General features: G+C 41.2%; 1 protein-coding gene across 7 annotated transcripts in view; it reads right to left on the bottom strand.

The window, feature by feature from the left end:
• Positions 1-23,542, bottom strand: part of Kit (KIT proto-oncogene receptor tyrosine kinase) — an 81,779-nt gene that overhangs the window by 7,765 nt on the left and 50,472 nt on the right. Inside the window, exons 7-17 of one of the 7 annotated variants that reach the window (XM_023710918.1) lie at positions 22,575-22,690; positions 10,417-10,531; positions 8,743-8,936; positions 7,283-7,389; positions 7,067-7,193; positions 6,695-6,799; positions 6,496-6,606; positions 4,616-4,766; positions 2,515-2,606; positions 1,981-2,111; positions 798-920 (exon numbers count right to left, since the gene is read on the bottom strand). In XM_023710918.1, the coding sequence (XP_023566686.1) occupies positions 798-920; positions 1,981-2,111; positions 2,515-2,606; positions 4,616-4,766; positions 6,496-6,606; positions 6,695-6,799; positions 7,067-7,193; positions 7,283-7,389; positions 8,743-8,936; positions 10,417-10,531; positions 22,575-22,690 (1,372 nt within the window). The remainder of the gene's footprint in view (positions 1-797; positions 921-1,980; positions 2,112-2,514; positions 2,607-4,615; positions 4,767-6,495; positions 6,607-6,694; positions 6,800-7,066; positions 7,194-7,282; positions 7,390-8,742; positions 8,937-10,416; positions 10,532-22,574; positions 22,691-23,542) is intronic. The other 6 variants (XM_004627513.2, XM_023710919.1, XM_023710920.1 and 3 more) reach the window with 6 other exon arrangements.

Genomic DNA, 23,542 nt, shown 5'->3' with positions numbered 1-23,542 from the left:
CAGTGATGGAAAAGATATTACATTATTAGAAAGGACACAAAAATCTCCTCCAGGAATAAATCTGGACTGTACAAAATGGCCAAGCAAATAGGTACAGAGGAATATATTCGCACAGCAAGTTAACAGTTTCCCATACCAATGGGATGCTGCTTTAAAAATCATGAACCTCTTCTGAACCATCCCAGATAAAAACGACTAAAATACACTGTGTCTCAGTCTGTCCAACTATTATAATGGGAAGACACTGCATTTTAAGACACAGGTTTGCTTGGAGGATACAATGAGAAATGGTAGTGAAATAAAAATATTTTGAAAAAAGTCACTATGTTCTGCGAACCAGTTATTACTTATGAATCTACTGAAAAGCCTAATGATTAGATTCTACATTCTACACAGCTAATTCCAAACAAGATCCTTAGATTTCAATCATTTTCATACAGTATGTCAATCTCCCCCAAATTCTCCTGCTGTGACCTTCAGGTCTCCATTGTTACACTTTAGCAAAATCAAGTTCACTGCTATTCTCAGGCTATAATGAAAATTAAGGCTATTCCTGTTTCCTTTACATGCCCCGTAATTACACAATTAGAATTAAGAATTCTAGCATTATCAAATGCTAGTAGTTGTAATGTTCAGCATTCCATGCAAATTTCACTGAAGTATACTTAATTTGACTGCTAAAATGCATGTTATTTCAAGGTACGATTTGCATTATGAAAATCACAGAACACAATTTTTATCAAAACTTGAGGCTAAAAACCCTTTGTAGAACTGCCAGGCAGAGAGTGGGTACTCACGTTTCCTTTAACCACATAATTAGAATCATTCTTGATGTCTCTGGCTAGACCAAAATCACAAATCTTTGTGATTCGACCATGAGTAAGGAGGATATTTCGGGCTGCCAAGTCTCTGTGAATACACTATTAGGTTGAGGGAGAAAAGAAAGCCATTGAAATTCATTTTAAATTTCAAAGAATGAAAACTATTTTTTATTCTGAAAAGGTTGTTTTTATTATTAAAAATCCAAAACTTTTGTTTTCCATTTAAAGTACTCAGCACACCAAAAATAAGAATCAAAATTGTGCCTTGAATGGCATTCACATTTTATGGTCCACATTATCCGGACCCTAATTACTCTAATCACTTGCAAAATCAATTCTACTAAATGCTGCTCCCCTTTCTCAGCAATGCTTTCATTCATAGGGAAAATATAAATAGTCAAATTGGGTTTTTTTTTCCCAAAGGAAAATTTATTTCCCATGTATCTCTTTGAGTGTTCTTTCAAAGAGTTCCTAAAATGTCTTCGCAACTTCAGCTTGACATCTCCCAAGGACACCAGAAAATGGTCTTTATTTCAGCCATCCAATCTCCTTTTTTAGTTTGGTAATTGTTTGGAAATGTCACCAATGATGCATGAGGGTACAAGTGTGACCTCATTCACATTAGTTAGTCCTACTTCCTGCACAGTTCCTCTCATCCTTCCTGAATTCATATTCCTGTTTTGGGTCCATCATTTTCTTCCAATCCCCATCCTTTCCCCCATATTATTCTCAATGACCCCTATTTCCTGGCATTTCGTAAGTCACACACGTTAATATGTAGGGTCTAACATCAATACAACCCAACTGTATGCTTCATCACGCATAGCTACTATGAGGCACAGGCCTGCTTTTGCTGATAAAATGATTATCTGTTTTTTAGAAGCATATCCTATATCCTAAAGCTAAAAGTTTTAAATGAATTCACTGCATATAAAAGAATATTCTTGGAAAGCTCACTTAGACAGGTTTGCACTTTAAAGCTTATAAATTAGAACAGGAATTCCAAAGAGACAGCAGTTGGAACATGAAGAAACTAAATTTCCTCTGCTTTGGGTTACCACACTTCAAAATGACACTCTGCATTCTAACTAGGGCTCTAAAATACTCTGTTCTTTATTAAAAAAAAAAAAAAACTCTTCTGAGAATCATTCTCACTTACATTCTTTGAGGCAAGGAAAGCCATGCCCTTTGCCACCTGGTAAGAAAAGCTCAACAAGTCTTCCAAGTCCAGGGCCAACTCATCATCCTCCATGACAGCAGGCGTCATATCTCTTTCTATGTAGGAGCCTGCTGGGAAGAGAGGGATCTTCATAGCAATTAAACTTTAAAGGTTAGTAGCACCCTGTTAATGACAATACCAAAGACGGATGTAAACTCGCAAGACAATCACGTCCCCAGTGTCGAGGAAAGAAGGTGTTGAGTCATAAAATCAATAGTCAACCCTCAAAACCAAAAGCAGTCAACATTCCTGGACTGAGTCATCAGCTTCTTAGGGCAGAGGGAAGGTAAACTAATTTTTAAATCCCAAACATACATTAAGATGCCGGGTGCAAAAATACATGTTCCAGACCCAGCACCCAACAGCACTGCCCACGGAGCTTTCCCATAGAGGGACACTCCTGGGGCTGGCATTCTATGCCACAGTGTGTAACAGAGCCTCTGTGAACAATGTGACTCTTCCACAGGTACCCACCTATTCTTGCCGACCTCCTTTTCTCTGCCTTGGTGGGGACAACATAAGAAACTCCAGGCTTCATATCCATGTACTCACTGTTGTTGTCACTGCTAGAAGAGATAAAGACCCATCAGGTCAGTGCTGCCTAGGGCAAGGACAATGCGGGGGCAGCCAAGGGGCCCCTCTGGACAAAATGGACTGATGTTGCAAAAAGCAACGCAACACTGAATGAAGAGTTTATAAAACATGCTCTATAAGGCACAAATTTATTCCATATGAGGGTCCATCCCCCAGGAACCAGATGTTCTTTTAGGAGGACTCAGGTTAGAAATGCCCCATCTCTAGATCTGGTGGGTTTTTAATGAGACAGAGAGCCAAAGACATTACCTCACATTACTCCAAACTCTAAATTAGCCCGTACAGAGACAAGACAAAAGACAAAAGGACAAAAGCTTCCAAGATGCACTGAGAGAGCGATCCTTAACATATAGGGACTGATGGAAGGAGGTTTAAAAAAATCAAGTTTGGTTCAGATAAACACCAATAATTTGGATGATTTTCTGAACCATCTGGACCTCTTGAATCTGCAACATTTGGCTGGAGACTCTTCAAGATTTCTAGTACTTCCTGCTTCTGATTAGCATAGAAACACCATGACAACAACCTCCTTCAGAGCGTGCTGGGGACTCCAAACCCATATGGGATCCCAAAGCACAGAGAACACCATACAGGACTACACAATTCAGGCCATTATTTTTGAAAGTTAAAGAAAAAAATGCAGAAGGCCAAGGTATAGAAAGAAGGGAACAGGGCTCAAGTCTTCGTATACAGAACAGTGTGTCACAGAAACTGACAAAGGGTGGCTTTTATAGTATCTTACCACTACTTTAAAGGATTGAAATTTATAGACAAAAAAAGATATAAAATAAAAAGCTTCACCTGGGGTTTTAAACTTTAGCCAGAGGTACAACAAATGGCTTTAAAAACTAATTGCCCATCAATAATAGTTACTGAGGTCTTCTTGAGGGCCTAATGTTCAGCAATCAGAAAGTCTTACCATCTCAAAACACAGATGACACAGAGTCAAATTCTTACTTCCTTATTCATTTTGGTCCTGGGCCCCTCCTATGCTGACCAAGTGCTCTACTACTGAGCCATACTCCTAGCCCCTAGAGTCAGTATTAAGAGGGACTAGGAATGACTGCAGTTCTCTTGGGATCAAGTAATCTAGGAAATCTTACATGGTAGATATTAATAGCATTGAGAAAAAAAAAAAAGAACAGGCAAGGTATGGCAGAGAAGGTGTTTGTCTACTCTGGTTGTAAACCAAAATTCTCCATGATGGAACTTGAAGCTTTTTACACATCATTCAACCTTAGAATAGCACCAGTGATGAAAAAGAGGAAAATAAAGCTGAGAGTTTTGGTTTTTTAAAAAATGTGCTAGAATAGCTATGTCTCTATAGCATCATCAACTAAAGGGGAGGCCGGTATAGGGGAATAATTTGGAGCACGACGGCCAACGTTTGCATGTACTGGTACACTCTACCATGTGCCTACAAGTTTTAAAAACTTTACTCTAACAACTTGACAGCCTTTAGCCTCTTCCCTACAAAGATTCACACTGTGAAGATGCACACAGAGGCACGCCTATAATCCCAGCCCTTGGGAGGCTGAGGCAGGACTGCCAGGAATTCCAAGGCTAGCCTGGACTACACAGACCTGCCCCAAAAGACCAAAAAGATGCAAAGACCACACTCAGCAGTATAAATGTAAATACAGGTAAGAATGGAACCACCATTAAAGAAACAGGTACAGACGTATCTGACCGCACAAAACTAAGGCTAACAGGCTAAATTAAATGCATGAATTTATAAAAATTAAATGCATGTATTTATTATTTTTAAAAACTTCACATCTAAGTTGAACATGATTTGAATCTTTAAAAACACTATTTGAACTTCCTAAACAGTTAATCACATTTAAATAATTTAATAATTCTGATTTCACACCTCAGAGTACCTTGGCTGGTTTTTTTAAAGAATCAGCCTTGATTGCAAACCCTTATGACCCCATGAACTGCCTGTCAACAGCTGACTGTTTATGCAAATCAGCCTTACCTGGAAGGCTCCTTTGAATGCAAAAGGTTCTTATAAAGTGCAGCTTCTGCCTGATCTTCCTGCTTTGAGTAAATAAATGAATCACGTTTTCTTCTCAAAAAATTCAAAAGATCACCATAGCAACAATATTCTGTAATGACCAGAGTGGGCCCTACAAGGATATAAGAACAGGTTACCAGGAGGTGAGATATAAACTATAGACAATCTTGTCTCCTCTAGAAATACCCAGGGGTGATCATGGCCGCTAACATTCAGCTTCAATGAATGTCCCAATATAATTCACTATTAACATCACTTTAAAGAGCAGCGTTAGACGAAGAAAATTATACAAGTCCCTTTTTACTTAACTTTTTCTTTCTTTTTGTGGGTGAGGTGTGTGCTGGGAATTGAACTCAGGACTTCGGGCTTGCCAGGCAGGTAGGTTGCACTGAGCCACATTTCCTAGCCCTCTTTCTTCCTTAATGATACTGGGGATTAAGTCTAGGACTTACACACTGAGTTATGTCCCTAACCCTTTTTAAAGACTGGTTCTTGTTAAGTCACTAAAGTTCCAAACTCAAACTTGTGATCCTTCTCCTTGAGCCTGAATTTCTAAGGCACACAACTGCTAGGAGCCAGGCAAGAGTGCTGGTTTTATAGCTTACTACTTTCAAACGTCCTACTATTCCCATGCTTTCTATGTGAATCCTCGATTCACTTCTGCTTATGGCAGGGCTTCACAACTCACTACAGTGAACGTTGTTATGGAAATGAAGAGCCCAGACTGTGGCGGAGTAGGAAAATCAGCCACATGGATGAGCCAGCTGAGGCCAGACAGGAAGATGGGAAAAATCCTGAAATGACCCGTGTTCCGAGTGCTACGAGTAGAAGAGAATTCTGCTGTTCCAAATGCTTAAAACTTAGTTCTGAAGTTAATAAGCAACTAATTGCCTTGGGTAGAAATTGTCTCATGAACAATTCATGATATGGCAGAGTGTCACTTATGGATTTGTGGGGGTGGGTGTTACAACATTACCGAAAGCTGCCAACTTCCCGTGATCTCTCCAGATCTCCAGGAACAATTCCTCTTACATATCTTTGTTTCTTTAGACCAAAATGCCTTCTGAAAACATCAGAGACAGCCTTGATGGAAACTTGAGTAAGACTTAAGAAGTGGAAACTGATTTTTACAGAAGTGAAATGCTTACTCTGTTGGCCGTGTATTTGAGAACTGGGCAACTTGGGGGCCTATTTCAAATTGTGGTACGCAAGTGAATATTAACTCCTTACTGACCAAATATGGTCCAACAATATAAAAAAACAAGAAAATTCTGCTGGTGGAGGTGGGACATTCAGGAGGGGGAGACCTTTTTTTTTTTTTTTTTGGTACTGGGATCGAACTCAGGACCTTGTTTGTGCTTGCTAGGCAGGAGCTTATACTGCTGAGCGCTCTCTCCCTCTCTGGCCCCAAGAGCGACTCTTTTGATGTCACATATTTGATGGTAATGAGTCTATGTCCTGAGCTGCTTCTTAGAGGATGAGAAAAGTAAAATGCACATTCTTAAAGGTTGATGTCATTACTCGCCAACTCAGTCCTCACTTATGCTTTCACTATAAATTCCCAAATGTTTCTTCTATTGACATATGATACCTGCACTTACTTACAGGGTAGAGTATTATAATGTGCAATACATACACCAATGTGTAGTGACCAGATCAGGGTAACAGCAGGCCTTGCACAGAAAGTCAAATACACATTCATTCATTTCTTGAGAATAGAACAAAATTCTGGATAAAAATCTTGCAAGCAATTTATCATGAAGCACTGTCAACATAGCATGAAAAAACTTTCCCTCTTTGGTAACCTGACATAACTTAAGCCTATCAAGATGCAACCTCACCTCCCACAGTGCAGGCTCCCAGCAGATTCACGATGTTCATGTGATTCCCGAGGTAACTCAGGACCTTGAGTTCAGACATGAGCGCCTCTCGTTCCGTTAAATGGGCGCTTGCTAAAATTGGAAAGAGCTTATATGAGCAAAATAAACCCAACTTGGCAAACAGGTACAAGGCAGACTCTCTAGCACAGAAAAGACTTACGCTTGAGCATCTTGACAGCAACAGTCATGGCGGCATCTGATTTAATCAAGCCGTATGCAGTGGCCTCTACAACTTTCCCAAAAGCACCAGCACCCAAGGTCTTCCCTTTAGAGAGAAGGATAACAAGGTCAGAGGTGGCAGTGGAACTGCACGGCCACTTGGGGAGCTTCAAACTCCACAAAGGATTTTAAGACAAATTCTAGAGACAGTTTCCCATCACGTTCCCTCGGCCAAGCCTATGAACGTCTGTAAGACTTTACAGCACACATTTATTTCAGGTGGAATAGCACAAAGGAAGCCTCCAGAGTTCTCTAAAAGCACTGTTCAATGCATACAAGAAGGTTGCATGGAAAGTCCCTGTTTGATACTGACCAAAACTCAGCCTGTTTCTGGGAAACTCCCATTTGTGATCATAAGGAAGTTGCGTTGGGTCTATGTAAACATAATTGTTTCCATTTATCTCCTCGACAACCTTCCACTGCACTTCATACATGGGCTTCTGGAAGAGAAAAAGAAAGATGTATCACCTTTTAATGATTAATGCTTGGCCATTACAGCACTCGGGGGAGAGAACAGATCGATGATTACCTGTAAATATTTGTAGGTGAGAACCATCACAATGATGCACATCAGACCAGCTGTGATCACAAAACCGATCAGCAGTGGGGTGAACAGAGTGTGGGGATGGGTTTGTTCTGAAATGGAAGAGAAGCGGGAATCACAAATTATTAGCAAGACAAGATCTTTGGCCCAACCATCTAAGCCAAATGGACCCACCTCCCACCTCACGCAGGGTACGCTTGGTTACTACTGATGCTTTCTACTCAAAACTATCAAAATCCACCCCCAGCCAGATAACTGAGAAGTTTCAATTTCTCAGTCATCAGAGAAATTAATAAATAATCCAATTATTTATTAATAATTAAATCAACTTATGCTGTTTCAATGAAAAACAAGATCTGAATAAGCTTTCCCCTCCCACACCCTGCCTCATGATGACATCAAGCTTCCTTTATGAACAGTTTGCATGTTTTCTTTTTAGTTTCAAAATTTTCTACACTGAGCATACATGTCTTTCACAACTAAGAAAAGTACTTTTGAAGTATCCTTTACATGGCCCTCTCTAGAAAAATCCATAATGTACAAAAAATGTAAGATTCTTTCCTTCATTACTAAAAAGTTGAGAAAATACTCCTTTTTCACCATTCTTGTCAACTAAAAGGAAAAAAAAAAAAAAAAAAAAAAAACCCAAGATTACAAAAAAAACCAAGCCCTGAGGTGCATCAATAGGTCAGCAAACTAAGTGCCTGCCTGGGCAAGTACAAGGACCTGGGTTCAATCCCTGCTACTGCATGTTGTGCCACACTCATCCCAGGTACACTGAGCCGGCCACCAAGACCAGGTATGGTGGGGTATACTTGTAATCCCTGCACTCAGCTATGAGTCTGAGCTGCTTAGTGAGATCCTGTACACATTAAAAAAAAAACCAAAACTGAGCCCTAAAATTTAAAATGCAAGTTTTGTACCCATGCATCTATTTCTCTGTAAGGGCCATTTAAGTCATGCTATAAGAACCAGTTTCTCACACAGCACATTGTTCAGAAATCTCTTGCTAGCTTACTGACATCAAGGTCAGCATGAACTTTCCGTTTCAGTGTCTGGCAGAGTCTTAACTCCTTTTAAATAACTGAATTTAAATTTTAAATTTTTGTAATTATGCTTGAGCATAAGGTAAGTATATTCTGCTATTTACTTCCAACCCCTTTCTAATGGAGACAATTATGAATATATGATTAGAGAGACATGTACACGTGTGGGAGTATACACACACACAAAATATATATATAAAAAAGTGGTTAAAATTACTCTGGAAAAGTATAAACTTCATTAACAAAGTGGTACAGAATGAAATGTAGCGAATTCAATGATAGTATGCATGATGAAGGAATTACCAGAATGACATGGCCAGTGTTGAAATGGACCTAGTTGTGATAAGCATGACAGACAAAACCTAATAGCCCCTTAAATCGGAGTAAAAAGAAATATACCTTTGTTGTTACCTTTAAATGCAAAGTTAAAATAGGCAGAAATCTTGCCCACTTCGTTGGAAGCCTTACACTCGACTGTGCCGTTGTGCCGGAACATGTTAGAATCTACGGAGCTCTGCACCAGCAGCTTTCCAAATGGTGGCACAGAGGAGTTCTGAATCTGGACCTCCACCGGTCGGACAGAATTGGAACATCTTGAGACAGAAAAAAATAAGGCAGGCTTACTCAAGGGGAACACATACAGGAAGCACCTTGGATTTGGCATATGTTTACAATAAAAGTACAGTTTCCCAATCAGTACTAACTCCTTTTAGACAGTCATCAGGGTCTGAGTGCTTCTGTGGGCCTGAGAAAGGTACAAAGTCCTCTGGGAGAGAAGAAAGAGGGAGAAGAAGTTTTGGGGCTAGCTGTGGGTTTAAATTCTGACTTCAACATGCCCATTCTGCCTACTCCAAGACTCAAAGGCAAGCTAGCCATGGTGGTACATGCCTAGAATCATAACAGCCTGGGAGGCCAGGGCAGAAGGATCTCAAGTTCCAACCCCCACTAGGCAACTTAGTGACTTAGTGAGATCATCTCTCAGAATTTACTAAGAAAACACTGAAAATGGACTGAGGACACAGCTCTGTACATAACCCCTGGGTTCAATCCCCAATACTGTTAAACTCTGCCTACTCGGCGCTCAGTGCCTGGTTCCATTCACTCCCTCTGTAATACCTACAGTACCCGCGGCAGCTTCCCCCCTGCCTGTCACTCCCCACACAGGGATGCAGTCTGCTGAAGGAAGAGGCCGGCATAGTCTGGCCCCCCAGTCAGCCCTGCAGGAAACCTGCTGATGGCAGGACTGGGAAGACTGGGCTACTTCCCTGGGGGTCCTGGACCCTCCCTCTAGTTCCCCTAAAGAAAACATTTCGCTAAAGCTCCTCCCAAAACAATAATCCTACATAACCTCTCCTGACAAAAGGTCCATTCCGTGAGAAATACAATTTCTACCAGTAGCCTGACGATTGAGTTCTGATGTTAAGTGGGGCTTTTAAAGCCAGAGCATTAAATAGCATTTGACGGATAAAAACAGCAGCGCTGACCCCATTTTCGTCTTCAGGTAACGTGAAAGGACAATTCAAGGCTTAAGTGTGGACTGTGCGGCAGAAGCGGCACAGTGCCAGATGTTCTCTCTTCAGGGTCTGGGCACCTAATCAAGGAGAAAACCTTTTCAGAACCCGTCGCTTACAAACGCCATATGTATACTGTAATTGTGCGATCATTACTTTTTGGTAACTTGGCAATTAACTTGGGAGGTAATTTTTTCATGATAACTACAGCCACACTTCCCACACACATTACCTCCTGTGTATAGAATGGAAATCTAATTACTCTGTCCTGGAAAATTGCTTTATCTACCTGCAGGCTAGAAATTGCACGATAAATCCAAAAAGATAACCACCAAAATAGCGAAGTCATTCAGTAATCATTTTTCAGCAAACAAAATTAATGTCTATCAGGAAAAATATGGTCATTATTCCTTCTCTTTAAAAGCCACATAGACTAAAAAATAATAATAATCAAAACAAAGCTTTTCATTAAAAAAAAAAATCTGAAAACACATTTGAAATTCAACAGAATTGCAGCCTTTCCCTTCTGCATTTTAAGCAGTGCCAAAAATAATCATCTCACCTCTGCTCCGTTCCTGGACAAAAATACCAATCTATTGTGGGCTCTGGGAATCCCGCTGCCACACACTGGAGCATGCCATTTGTGAGCCTGTCGTAAGTCAGGATTTCTGGTTTTGCTGCAGGAAAAAAATAAAAGAGAAGCAACCATATGTCAGACTGCTGAAAGGCCTCAGAGATTCACGCCACTCTTTTTAATCCTTACAACCCTTGGAATCTGGTTAGGAGATGGAGAGAACCCGAAGCAGGAGTGAAAGATAAAGGGAGGTGGGCATAAGGGTCCAGTCAGGAAAGACTTCCACAGTGATTGCGGACTACCCGTTCCTCGTGCAGGCAGGGAGGTGGCCGCCAATCTTGAGAAGCAGAGGGTAGAGGACCACCAGCTCTGCTTCCACTTGGGAGGACTCTGAAAGACTGCTTTGGGTCCAGGCTCCTGGACTCCAAAGTGTTCTAAAGGTGGATCTTGGTCAGAGGATTCCCGCCAATGGATTTCAAGTTATTACACCTGCTGTGGGATTTCCAGTGACCTTCTGAAGTAGAATGGGTGAAACTAGGAGTTGTTTTAAAGAAAAGCTCCATTCCCTTCTATCCCTATCAAAGGGATAGAATAAAAAGTGGAAACACCCTGTTGATAGGGAAGCCCGAACCTAAGAGTAAAACCAATATAGGTCTTAAACTCCAGATCTTTATTTCAGATATAAAAAATAAAACAGAAAATTAGAAGCGGAAACTAGCCCAAGGATTTTATTCATACTTACATCAAGAGCCTGAAAATAATCAGGAAAAACATAAATTGCATCAGCAGGAAGGTTCTAATTTGACATTTCTGTGTAACTGTAATAATCAATGGATATTCAACTTCTGAAAATTATTTCTGAAGTGAAAGGAGGATGAATTTAGATTGGGTTGCTCTAAAGGCAAACTATCTGAAGGTTCCTAACCCTTTGAAAGCGAGGAAGCTGGATGGGGTGTGTCTTGAGAATGGGGCAGTGATGTGCTCACTCAAACCCCTGGTGGGGGCTTGCCCAGAACCACAAGGGTGGGGTGTGGTATGCAATATGAACACCAGTTCCCACACCCACCCATTCTCTGCCACTGACAGTTTCCTTGTGTGTAAAATGAGAATAACAGGAGCTTTCTCATAGAGATGTCCAGACTAGTAAGAAAGAGCAGGCAAAGAATTGACTCAGAAATATAACAATGTACTTATTATTACAACTACAACTACAACTACGATTACTACTATGACTACTATTATTATTATTATTGACTTATTCTTTTCCAATTGGAGTGCCAAAAGGGCAGCCTCCTCAGTTAATCCAGTTGGTTGCAGATTAAGTGAATCAGCCACTTTTAGTACTCCTTTCAATGATCTGAAAATTGCTTAAAATAGAATGGTCATGTGTATGTATTTTAACAGGATGAACTGTGAAGTCAACACCAATTCTACTGGAACTGACATAAAAAGTAGATGTGGTACAGGAAAGACTCATGGGTCAGAAGGTTGGCAGTTTATTTTCCCAAAGAAAGGTAAAATGATTTCTTTGGAGAGCGACCTCTCAGCATTCACCTCCCTGGAGGCAAACCAGCTGGCAAGGATGGGCTGTCCACATGCATGACACACCCACCTGTCACTCAACCTGGCCCTGCCGATGGGCAGGTCATTTGGCAAACACACAGAAAAGGCGACTCTCCAAAGCCATCTCAAGGTAGGAGCATCCTTGAGAGCTTGGATCCAATGCCAGCTTTCACAAATAGAGCAAGAAGACGAGCCATCATCTTGCAAAAGCATCCATCTGGCAAGTTTCATTTAATTATCATGGGCAACTGTGTGATCAGGCTGAAAAGTAGGACACAACACACGCACAAAAGCCAGTGGACTTGTAGGAGAATGCTATTTTCTGGAGATGGCAGGCACCTTACAGTGGACTGCTCTGCCTTACTTACTGTAAATGTCACCTCTTTTTCCAAGTGACCTCTAGCTCTCCAAAACCAGGCTGGTTGGTCCTTCCCTGCATCCTCATGGTACTCAGGAACACCTGACACTGCTATGCCAGATCCTGGCCTGCCACCTACCCCAGCCTCCATGTCCTCAAGGGCAGAAGCCTTCAACTGATTGGGACTGACTCCTAGCAGAGGGTTTCACCCACAGCAGACACAAGGTAAGAGCTGCCCAGTGTTTACGATCCCACTCAAAGGAGCAAGACTCCAAGACCCCAAAGGCATTCAAGAACACCCACAAGAAGGGACCTAATGGTGACTCTCCTGAGTATGGCAACGATTTCCACTATTTTTATAATAGAGGGTAGTAAGAAATTCAGGTGTGCCTAACCAGGTGATTATTTTTTCAATATTGAGATTAATGAGTGAGAAATCCACATACAGATAGCAGAGAAAGTCAAATGGGATTCATTTATAACACCAAACTATATGCACCTACATTCCATTGTCACTTATCCTACTGCCCAGAACAACACAAGATGGATTTTTACTGAAATTAAGTACTAATTTAATAGAATAAAAAAAACTTTTTCAAGGCTGAAAGAATACGTTACAATGCTGAAAATACAATTCAATATCTGGGCGGTAGAGTTATGGATAGTTCTATTTTATTCTTTTTACTTATTCTCTAATTTTATTTCATAGTCATCAACACATAGCCAAAAATGAACCTGTAAAACATTTTAATTAAAAAATTGAAAGGCTTCCAAATTATAAATCAATTACATACAGCTTTGGTGACAAGTGCTCTGAGATCCATGCCTTTTAGCACTGACATCTGACAGCACTACAGGTCTGGTGACAGTGTGGTCTGGCTGGCCTACCACAGCCTGTGGGCTGGTTCATTGGATGCTGTGTTTCAAAGCTACTATCCAAGATGGGCTGTCACCTGAGGCCAGTGGAGTGCCTTTGTCCTGCTGTGCTGTGGAGGACCCTAAATCTTCAATGTGCATTTAAACTAAGAGAGGAGGTGAAACACAGATTTCTTAGTCCTATCTCTTTAACTTCTATATGCTATAGCTCTGACCCAATGATGTGCTTTATTCATAGCACCTTTAATGAATCTTGATCAGGGCCAGGACTAAAGAGGCAAGAGAGAGGCCCAGAGTGTGAAATTTCAGAGGCCACCAACCCTAAGACCCTTGCAAATTGGCACCTGCAAGGCAGTATCTCCTGAAAATCTGCATCTCTCTTGCCTCACCATGCCCCCAGCTTGGCCCCACTGCTGATGGTGTGGCACCTGCTCTAAAAAGGCTACATTACACTGGTCCAGTGTGGGCTGTACATGACAAGCTGCATTAGGAAAATGTTTAATGCATAAAGAATGAGCTGGGTAGAAATCTGATTCCTGAAAGAGAAAATCTGCATTTTGTAAGTGCCTCAATGCACCATGTAAGACATTAAATATACATTTTGCTGTTAAAGATACATAACTCTGCAATTCTCCAGGTTAAGTCTGAGCTGTGGTTTCTCAGATATTCTGCAATAAGCAGTATACCAAATGACACATTCCCTAATTCCTCCCAAGTTGGAGGTTTAGATAAGCCTAAGAGGTGCATAAGTTACATATTTTCCTTGGAGATTAAAAAAAAAAATAGCCTGTTCCCACCTCAAAGCATTGTGGACCTAAGTCCACTGATTAGCTTGTCTGCAGTAATGCTCCTAAGAATTTATTGCTTGAGCAATTAAAAAATTTAAACATTCCCTGATTTACCCCAGATTTGTGATCTTAAAAAATAACTCCTTTTCTCCACCATCAGGTCCATGTGGAAGGCAAGAACAAAATGAATTTTAAGAACAGAGCACAGACAACAAGAGCTGGCAGCGAGGGCTGGGAGGCAATGTACACAGAGCTCTCGGAGGGGAGGTCTTCATCCATCTCTGGGTGGCAAAGGACTTATGGGTAGAGCCCTTCTCTCCTCTGGTTCCTCCTCAACCATCTCCTGCTACAAAGTGCACTGGCCCACACTCTATAATCAGCAGGACAAAGAACACAGGCTAAGTCTCCAAATAATAAAAGACTAAGTGGAGAGCAATCAGAGAGATGAATTTCTGCTCTTGCAACTCCAGGTTTGCTGGTGTTTGACAAAGATGTTGCCACACTTTTCAGCAGTTTGTCACTATCCTGGTTTTTAGTCTGGGTGAAACCTACATTCTTGCCATAACACATATAATAAAAGAATTTAAATCTGCTGAAATTGGGAATGTAAAAATAACCCAAGCTAACTTTTTTACATACTAAGGAAATATTGTATTTTTTTTTAGAAAACCTCCAGAGTAGATATTTTTAAAACAGAGTGTTTATATCCTTAAGGATATCCAGAAATTAGTATATGGGAAACTTAACAGAAGTTTAACAAACAAAACAAAATTTCAACAATGATCTCTTGAACCCAATGATTTCTAACAGAGTACCTATAATTTTTTGAAACATATTGTCCTAATGAGCAATGTGCACAAGACATCAGCAATCTTTTATGATAAAGGATGAGATGACAATTTCAGGTAAGTATTCTAGGTTTGTGTGTCAAGTTTGCCATACCATGCAGTACAAACCTAGCCAGGAATTTCTGAACAAATGAGCACAAACATGTTCCAGTAGACCTTAACTGGTGAATACTGAATTTGAATTTTATTCTCATGTCTCACAAAATTTTCTGATTTTTTTTAGCCGTGAGAAAAACCTCTTAGTTTGTGGAACATCCAATACCAGGCAGCAGGATGAATTACCCTGCCACTTATGCTGGCTACTCTCATTCTGATCAACCAATAAAAAAGACCCATGGCTGGGCATGATGGGTGATGTACGCCTATAATCCCAGAACTCTGGGAGGCTGAGGCAAAATGATTACTAGTTTGAACCCAGTCTAGGCAATCTGGTAAGCAAATGAAAAGCAGAATGAGTTGAGACGTAGTTCAATGCCTAGTACTGCAAAACAAAACAAAACCTTCCAGATTCAAAATGCAGATGAAAAATGGCTTCTTAGAAAAAGCCTTCCTTGGTCAGAATCACTATGCTGATTCACGGGACCACCCACCACTGCTGTGTACACTGTTGTGTACAGACACAGGGAGGCAACAATGTGCACACACACAGCGCAATGCCACTGCACGTGCTGCCTGAATGAGGGGTTGCAGGATAAAGTGATATTTCTGTACTCTGTAAAAGTAGCTAATTCATTTCGCCACATAATTCACAAGTGGGGGCGAAGGGTATTGACACAATGCCCACAGAAAAATTATGTACCTATTCTTGGATTAATTTAAATTTCCACTGAATTACAGGTGACCCCTGCATACATTCATAAATGAAGGGAGCTAATTTGATGTAAAAACACACCTGGACCAATTGAAAAGGAAATTTCCATAGAGTGGAAGTTTCATAGTATAAAAGAGACTACACACACTATTGGTAGGCAAGTTCAAGGGCAATTCCAGCAAAGGGTACATGGTTACATCCCTAAACCTCTTTCTCAGGCTTTTCCATCACGTACATAAAAAAAAAAAAAAAATTAAAAAAAAAAAAATAAAAAAAAAAAAAAAAAAAAAAAAAAAAAAAGCCTGACCACACAACAGGTAAGGGCTTACCAATCCAAGCAGGTCACTTTGCTCTCTAACAGGCTTGACATTCAAATAGATTCCTCCCAATTAGCCTAAAAAGACCAACTTTCTTGGGAAAGATTCTAAAGAAAATAATACTACTAATGCTGTACTGGGTGGGGGGGGGAATACCTAGTTTAGTTCATAGCTACATCTGTTGGATTTTTCCATAAAAGAAAATCAAATCAAATTCTATAGTCCAAAAAAGCTGCCATGTATATTTTTCCAATTTAAATGTCTATAATCAAAGCAGGGCACGGTGGCACATGTCTGTGATCCCAGCACTTGGGAGGCTGAGGCAGAATCGCCTGGAGTTTGAGGCCAGCCTTGGCCACACAATTGAGTTCAAGGTCAACCTGTGTACTACGTAGCAAGCTCTTGTCTCAAAAACAAACAAAAAGTCTATAATCATTCTTGCATCCAGAAATTATCTTTGTAAGAAGAAAGAGATATATTGAGTTCCCCTTCAAAAGCAACACTCATAATTCCCAATCTTTTTGAGAACAAAAACTCATTTCAAATTCAAGAGAAAACACTTCAAGCACTGCCAGATATCCTAAAGAAATACATATTATCCATAAAAAGACTAATGTAAAAACACAGAGTACTGCTTTTTACATAGGTTAGGCACCACACTTAGATCGGAGAATTACTTCTTCATTTACAACTGTCCTAAGAGCTAGCGTGCATTATCATGCGTATGTATGGGGAAGACAGAGAGGGCAAACACAACGACAGATGGCGACCTTACTCATTTCCAGGCACTTAGCAAGGTCACTCATTTCAGATTAAACAAGATAATTATAAACTTTCAATAATCATCTGACAGGCTTCTTTTAAAACTCAGTCACATCATTTCAGGATCCCGCCATACTCCATGCACAATGTCTCGAGATGGCATCAGATACGGGCTAACAGAATTACGAAAGACTTAGACAATGAAACACCGCTGAGAGCACTCTCTGACATGGAAAGACACAATATATCTGTGGCTCAACACCTGAAAAACAGGTTATGAAGCACCATCATTACACGCTTTATTAAAAAATGTTTTAAATGATTTGGAAGAATATATATATAAGGAAAATTAGTAATGCCAAACAGTGAAATATAGAAAAAACTTTAAGAGTTAAAAATCTGCTTTTTATTTTTCCTTCAATACCTTTGATGAGTTAAGTTTCCTACCCTTCACATCATGCTTTCACAATACAAAAGAAACCCTTTTAATTTAAAAAGATGTGTACAATATGCCTGCAAACACCAATCTATGTTCTAGTCATTGTTGCAGCCCCGCGGCAAACTCTTGAAACCGAGGATTTAAGTCAGAAAGGAGCTCTACTCAGTATCAGCCTTATTTAATGATTAAGAGTTCCAAATATTTAGTATGGGATTAAGTCTAATAGAATCCAATTAATGAGAGAAAAACACAAAAAGGCAAAGTCTCCCGAGCAAATACCCATAGAGAATTGTGTAGAAGTTTAAAAATTTTTGCCTCTAACAGAAATATGGCTTGGATATCCACATTTGGAAGGTTCTAGAATTTTTCAAAAACCAGAAATAGAGGCAGGGGTGTAGCTCAGAGGTGGAGCATGTACCTTGTAGGCACCAGGTCCTAGATTTGCTATCCAGCACCAAGTAAATGCTTACCTGTGGAAACAAGGAGATAGCTAAGAGGTTAAGAGGTAGGAAAACATTTCTAACTTCCCCAATAGGCCACTGGTTCAAGAAATGCTGCCCTCCTCATTTCCTTGAAGGGTATGGTGGCCCAAAGACCCCACACTGAGCAGGTCCAGAAAGCGAGCCAGCGACCATTGTTTCAGCCTGGCTGAAGTTCCATGAGATTCCAGCCAGGTGGGCAAGCCAGATGGCTGGCAGGAAGTCTGAGGCCATCGACAGGACAGGCTTGACAGGTCTACTACCTTCACTTGGGGCAAATGGCAGGATGGCCATGTGCTTGCTTGCAGGCCACCATACTCACAGTGGCTTCTGCCTAGAGTGGACTCAGCCATCTGTAACTGCATTTAACTATGACTGGAAACACATGAAAGGCATCCCACACTTCACAAACATGGTCAAGAAGGAACTTTTTAATCCAGAGGGCTTTTCAGGGTGATGTATTACTTGGCTGATTTTGGTATGCTGTAGGATCTATAAATAATCCCTACCACCAGGCAGGATGTTAATTATACGATGCAGTGATTTAGAAATAATACATTATTTAGCATTTCCTTAAATTGTTTCTCAACCCTCTGTTAACACCCTTCCATAAATGGAGTGAAATTGGTGACTTTTGAGCATAAATTTAGTACAGTCCAGCAGGCATTTGGGTTTCCAGTCTAGCTTACACTTAAATGTATTATTTGTAAGCCAAATGAAGGAAGACAAACCTGTTGGTCCTCAGTGTGTGCCTCACTGTTCCCATAACCTGCAGACCCCAGCAGTACTCAAGTGGCTGAGATTTGTCACTACTGGACATACTTTTAAAACTGGAAAAAATTAAACCTGCCTGCTATTAACCACATATTTTAAACTCATGATACTGACTTGGAAATGCTATCAGATAAATTTGGAGATATCATTTTAAAGTTGCTGGATCTTTTAAAATCATGCAAATACTTGAAAAGTCATTGCTTTACCATATCATTCAGTTTCTATAATTACATAAATGACTTCAAGATTCATTGTGGTTATTTAAAATTAAGAAGCCCAAGTAAATTTATGAAATAGTTACTTTACTGATTGCTATTTAAGTCCACAGCCATTGAACTAACCCAGGGTCTAACTGTGCAGTTCAGACTCGTAGTGATCCTCCTGTCTCAGCCTCCCCAGCACTAGGATTATAGAACTGTGTCACCACACCCTGATTCAGGGCCAGCACAGAGAGCCTGGGGTTCCAGGATCAAACCCAGGTCTTTGCCCTTGCCAGGCAGGCACTTAAGACTGCCCAGTTATCTCCCCAGCCCTATTGTTAGCCTTGTTTTCCACCTTAGATGAACTTGTTGTAACTGAAGTGACTATAGATTCCTAAATAAGGAACATGGGCTAATTATAGAACCTTAATGATGCGATTTTTTCGGTAACATTTGCAGAAATTTAGGAGAGTCATGCCTATGAAGAAAACACTTTTGGGTAAAATTTAAAATTTTCAGAACTATCTTCCTGTCAATTTTCATTTATGAGGGAAACAAATCACCATTTTCATCAAAGTATAGCAAACCTTTAGTACTAACAATCTGATTTCTGTATGTATATCTTAGCAATTCTAAGAACTATTGTAATGCAAATTCAATACAAAGAACCTCTGATTTTGATTCTTTTTTCATTAAAATTCCCCATCAGTTTCCAGTGGAAGCTTTATTCAAAGACGGAAGTTTATCCCAGTTCTTGGTCATTAAAACCACCTTGAACATTACCAAGTTAGATTAACAAACCCACCTAAGTCACGGCTTGGATGGTTAAAATAGCATTAAAACATTTTCAAACTTAACATGTTACATATGTAATTGCTTTCAACACAAATGGGCAGAGTACAGTATTTTAAGATTCCCACATAAGGGCCTAAAGCTCCTACCTGACCTTATACATACCTGATATATTTAAATCTATACATAGAATTTTTAAAACAAATGGGTTTTCACCCATCAAACATTTAATGACTCCAAATCAAGAGTATTCCGTAGCACTTCTTACCAGGAATCTATTAAGCAATTATGTATCAGTGTCACCAAGTAGCCTGAATTTCTGCACTTATCCTGTGCATGCATTATCTTGATTTTTATTAATTCTAATTTTGCAATTGCTTTTACCCTTGCAGCTAAGCTTTTTTTTACAGAATAAACCACACAGTACACTGACATGTTAGTGGTTCAGCTAAAATGATGTAAAAATTAAGTTCTACATTTTATAGTAACTCTGGCTTTTCTTTTAAAAATTCAGCATAAAAAGCCCTACCCTATAATACTGTTCGCTAGTAAAAATCACAAATGAATGAGTTATTATTGTACAGAATGACTGGGACAAAGACAGACAGTTCACATAAAGATGCTACCTCTGTCAAAACATTTGGAAATCCAGTGTTAAGTAAACAAACTGAACGCTTTCAGACAGCATAGTTTTTGTAACAAACTGCTATCGATGAACAGACTTCCTGGACAGCTCACCCTCAGAGGACAGAGCCGACTTTCTCCTTATCTGCACACCCAGTGTGTAGGGCAGGAGCTCACTGAATGGTTGGGTGGATCCTGCAGACCCCGGCCCCACACTATAGGAAAGGCCTCCTAACGGAGAACAGCCACTTGGAAGGTTAATGGTCTCTCTTATCTAGGTTCAAACAGGCCTGAGGTCACCAGCAGAAGGGATTAAAAGTGATCCTGTCAGATGGCAAATTAGCCTGGAAAATGTAGAGCAATTCTACACCCCCCACCCTCAAAGTCAGAAATGTCCTGGGGTCAGTGTCTCAGACAAACCATACAATGCCAACAGAAATTTGAAGAGAAGGGGGAAGATACACATCTGAATGCTCCTCTCATTCAGGTACCAGGGAAAGAGATACACGGCACTTCATTTTATGAAGTCCCCTCTGCCTAGCTTTTCTAAGTGAGCTCTGAGCAGCAACCACACCAGGATCTGCCCTCACCAGTCCCTGGGAGAAGACTCAGAAACTGAGAAGTGCCCCTTGAAGGAGCAATTTGGCCACCATGTTTATATCTGTAGTCTCTGAAAAACTCATGTTGCATTTCATTTATCTCTGTTGCTTTCTTTCACTTTTCTACTAGTTGGTTTTGACTATACTTTACAAGGAATGCTGATCCACATGAATTGAGAATCTTGTGGCAAATGGGCAAAGTCTTTTGCAATAGGTAGGTGAGCAAGCACAGCTCCACCCCAGAGAACCCAATATAAAGTTTCCCATGAACAGCAGGCTTTTACACTTGGAAGAATACTGATTCGCCTACAGTCATCTCTTAAATCAGTTAAGTATTAAGATTCTTCAGAAGCAGATAATTTTGCCCATGAGTAATATGCTAAGCTCCTTTGATTAACATCTGAATTAATATAGAAATATTTGAATTGAGGGCCAATGCGATACCAAATAATCAAAACTATTCTGATAAACTGAAACATTAATTAACAGGTTTCACTTGGAAGAGAAAGTTGTGTGTGAACAAATGAGGTTGGGATAACACATTCTCTCCCCTGGCCTCTCCAAGGGAGGCATAATACATATCTGTATATTAAGGATTCTGGGAAGGGCAATATTTATAGATATGTTTAACTGTATGCATATGACCCTCCTTATCTAAGCTCATGTTAATACCTTACTTAGAAAACACAATTTTGGAAATGCTTACAGTGTCAATAACCCTCTAGATTAGCAATCAGAAACTTTCCCAGAGTGTCATATACTGCCTCTTAGCTTGCTTTCTTTAGAGGTAAATCAGGGGCTGGGGATGTAGCTCAATGGCTCAGTGCCTGCCTGACAAACGCAAGGTGCTGAGTTCAATGCCTGGTGGGTAGGATGGTCTGCCCACCCCACTATCCTAACTGAGCTACCACATCAAATGAGTAAATTAGCTAACATCACAGCAAGAAAGTTCCCCTTAGGCAAGGAATGGGCTCCCAGTCTTTGTCCCACAACCTCTCCCCCTATAGCCCAACATACAAAAGTGCTAGGCGATTTCCTAACATTCTGTAGAGTGTTTAGTGCTATCTCCCCACCCCCACCCCAAGCCCAAAGGAATTACTATGCCACTTCCTTGGAATTCCCTAGAATTTCTTAGAGGCCTCCTTTGACAGATATGGTTGGTAGGCACCTGCCCACCCTTCCTTGGAAATGCAGGGTGGACCAGAGTAGTCAGGAGGTAGTGGTGCACTTGGCAAAAGCTCCAACTGGGGCTCATGCCCACCTGGCCACAACAGCCCTGCAGACCTCTCTTGCAGGAGAGGTGGTGGATGGGACCAGAGTATGCAGGAGCCTGGGGTGCTTCCCAGGAACACAACCACCCTCCTCCGTAACTACCTGAGAGTACTCCCATAGTACACAAGGCACTCAGCAATGACCAGTTCAGCTGGATCAATACTACATCTCCAGGAGGGAGAGCAATCTAAACACAAACAGTATCACAGCTCTGAACAAGACACAGCTCTGAACAAGACAGAGCTGTGACAAAGGACTCTGACAGCCTCTCTTTCCCACCCAGGGCCATAACCCAGCTCCTATTCAATATAGAATTCCCTATTTCAACAATCGATAATCACATTTTTTCCTTCAAACAACTGTTACTTTCAAGTTTTGCTGCTTTTCTGTTTACCTCACAGGGGCCCCAGGATTTGTACCACTTCTACAAGGTCATGTGGTCAGTGAAATGTAGGACAAGGAATTGGTTTTTTCTTCTAATCACCAAACCACAAGGTCTTTGTTAAGGTCAAAATTACCATGAAACATTATTTACATAGTACACAAGGCACTCAGTTCTGCAGCTGTTACAAACAGGAGCCACAATGTAAAAGAATAAAAAAAAAAAAAAAATCAAGAGATAAGAAGCCCTTCACTTTACTTACTGTTCACGTAAACAGTAAATGTCACGGAAGCACTGACATCAGAGTTGGACACGAGAAATGTGTAAGTGCCTCCTTCGGTCGCTTTTAACCGGGTGAGATGAAGCTCGCTGACATATCTACAAAGAAAGGACAATAAATCAACCCCTGTGGACGGTCTGCCTTGAAGCCACGTCTTTCTCATAGTTTCCACATGGAAATGTGTGTCTGTTTGGAGGAAAACAGGATTCATTTAATTCAGTATGAACAAAACCTGTACTGAGAAACACACAATTTGGGGCAGATGCCTACCGTGCGGGTGCAGACAGGCGCTCGGGCTGCTCAGCTCAGCCTCTCCAGCCCGTGCCCACTCCCTGCCCCTCAGCTGCCCTGCGAGCGCTTCCTGCTCTGCTCTGCCAGTCATGCCCACTCCAGCCCCCCTCTCACCCATGCTCTGCTTGGCTGTGAAGCCTCCACCTGGTGAAGCCGCTGGCACCCACGAATTCACCATCTTCTCATGTGCCACCCCACCTTGCTGCCTGCAGAGCCTGAGCCCCTGGTTCCGCTCCTCCCTTACACGCTGTACTGCTCCTCCCAGAGGCCGTGACCACATCTGTCATTCACATTACTGTTGGACTTCTGGGGTGCCTGCGCTGGTGTGAAGATCCCGTGGGCTCCCACGTAGCCATCCCAGGAAGCAGCGCCCGTGGCTGCACTCACCCGCCTCCCACACCACACACCTGCCAACCTAGTCTCACTGCAAGCCCCTGCTAGCCGCATATAACTTCCAACCTGCACCTCTAGTGCACCCTTCTCTGTCCTGCACCTCTGAGTGGCACGCACCCACCCACCGCCTTGCTATAGGAGCAGCTATCATGCCGCACCCCACAGCCCTCTCTGACACCACCCACGCATGTTGAGAACCATGGAATGTGGACAATCCAGCAGGGTCTGCAGTGCACCACTGACTTCAATGGGGAGAGCACCCAAGG

This window comes from Octodon degus, unplaced genomic scaffold, assembly GCF_000260255.1.
Source record: "Octodon degus isolate 3935 unplaced genomic scaffold, OctDeg1.0 scaffold00019, whole genome shotgun sequence".
Classification (NCBI taxonomy): domain Eukaryota; kingdom Metazoa; phylum Chordata; class Mammalia; order Rodentia; family Octodontidae; genus Octodon; species Octodon degus.
The sequence above is the reverse complement of the archived record's forward strand: the minus strand, read 5'-3'. Positions and strand labels throughout refer to the sequence as shown.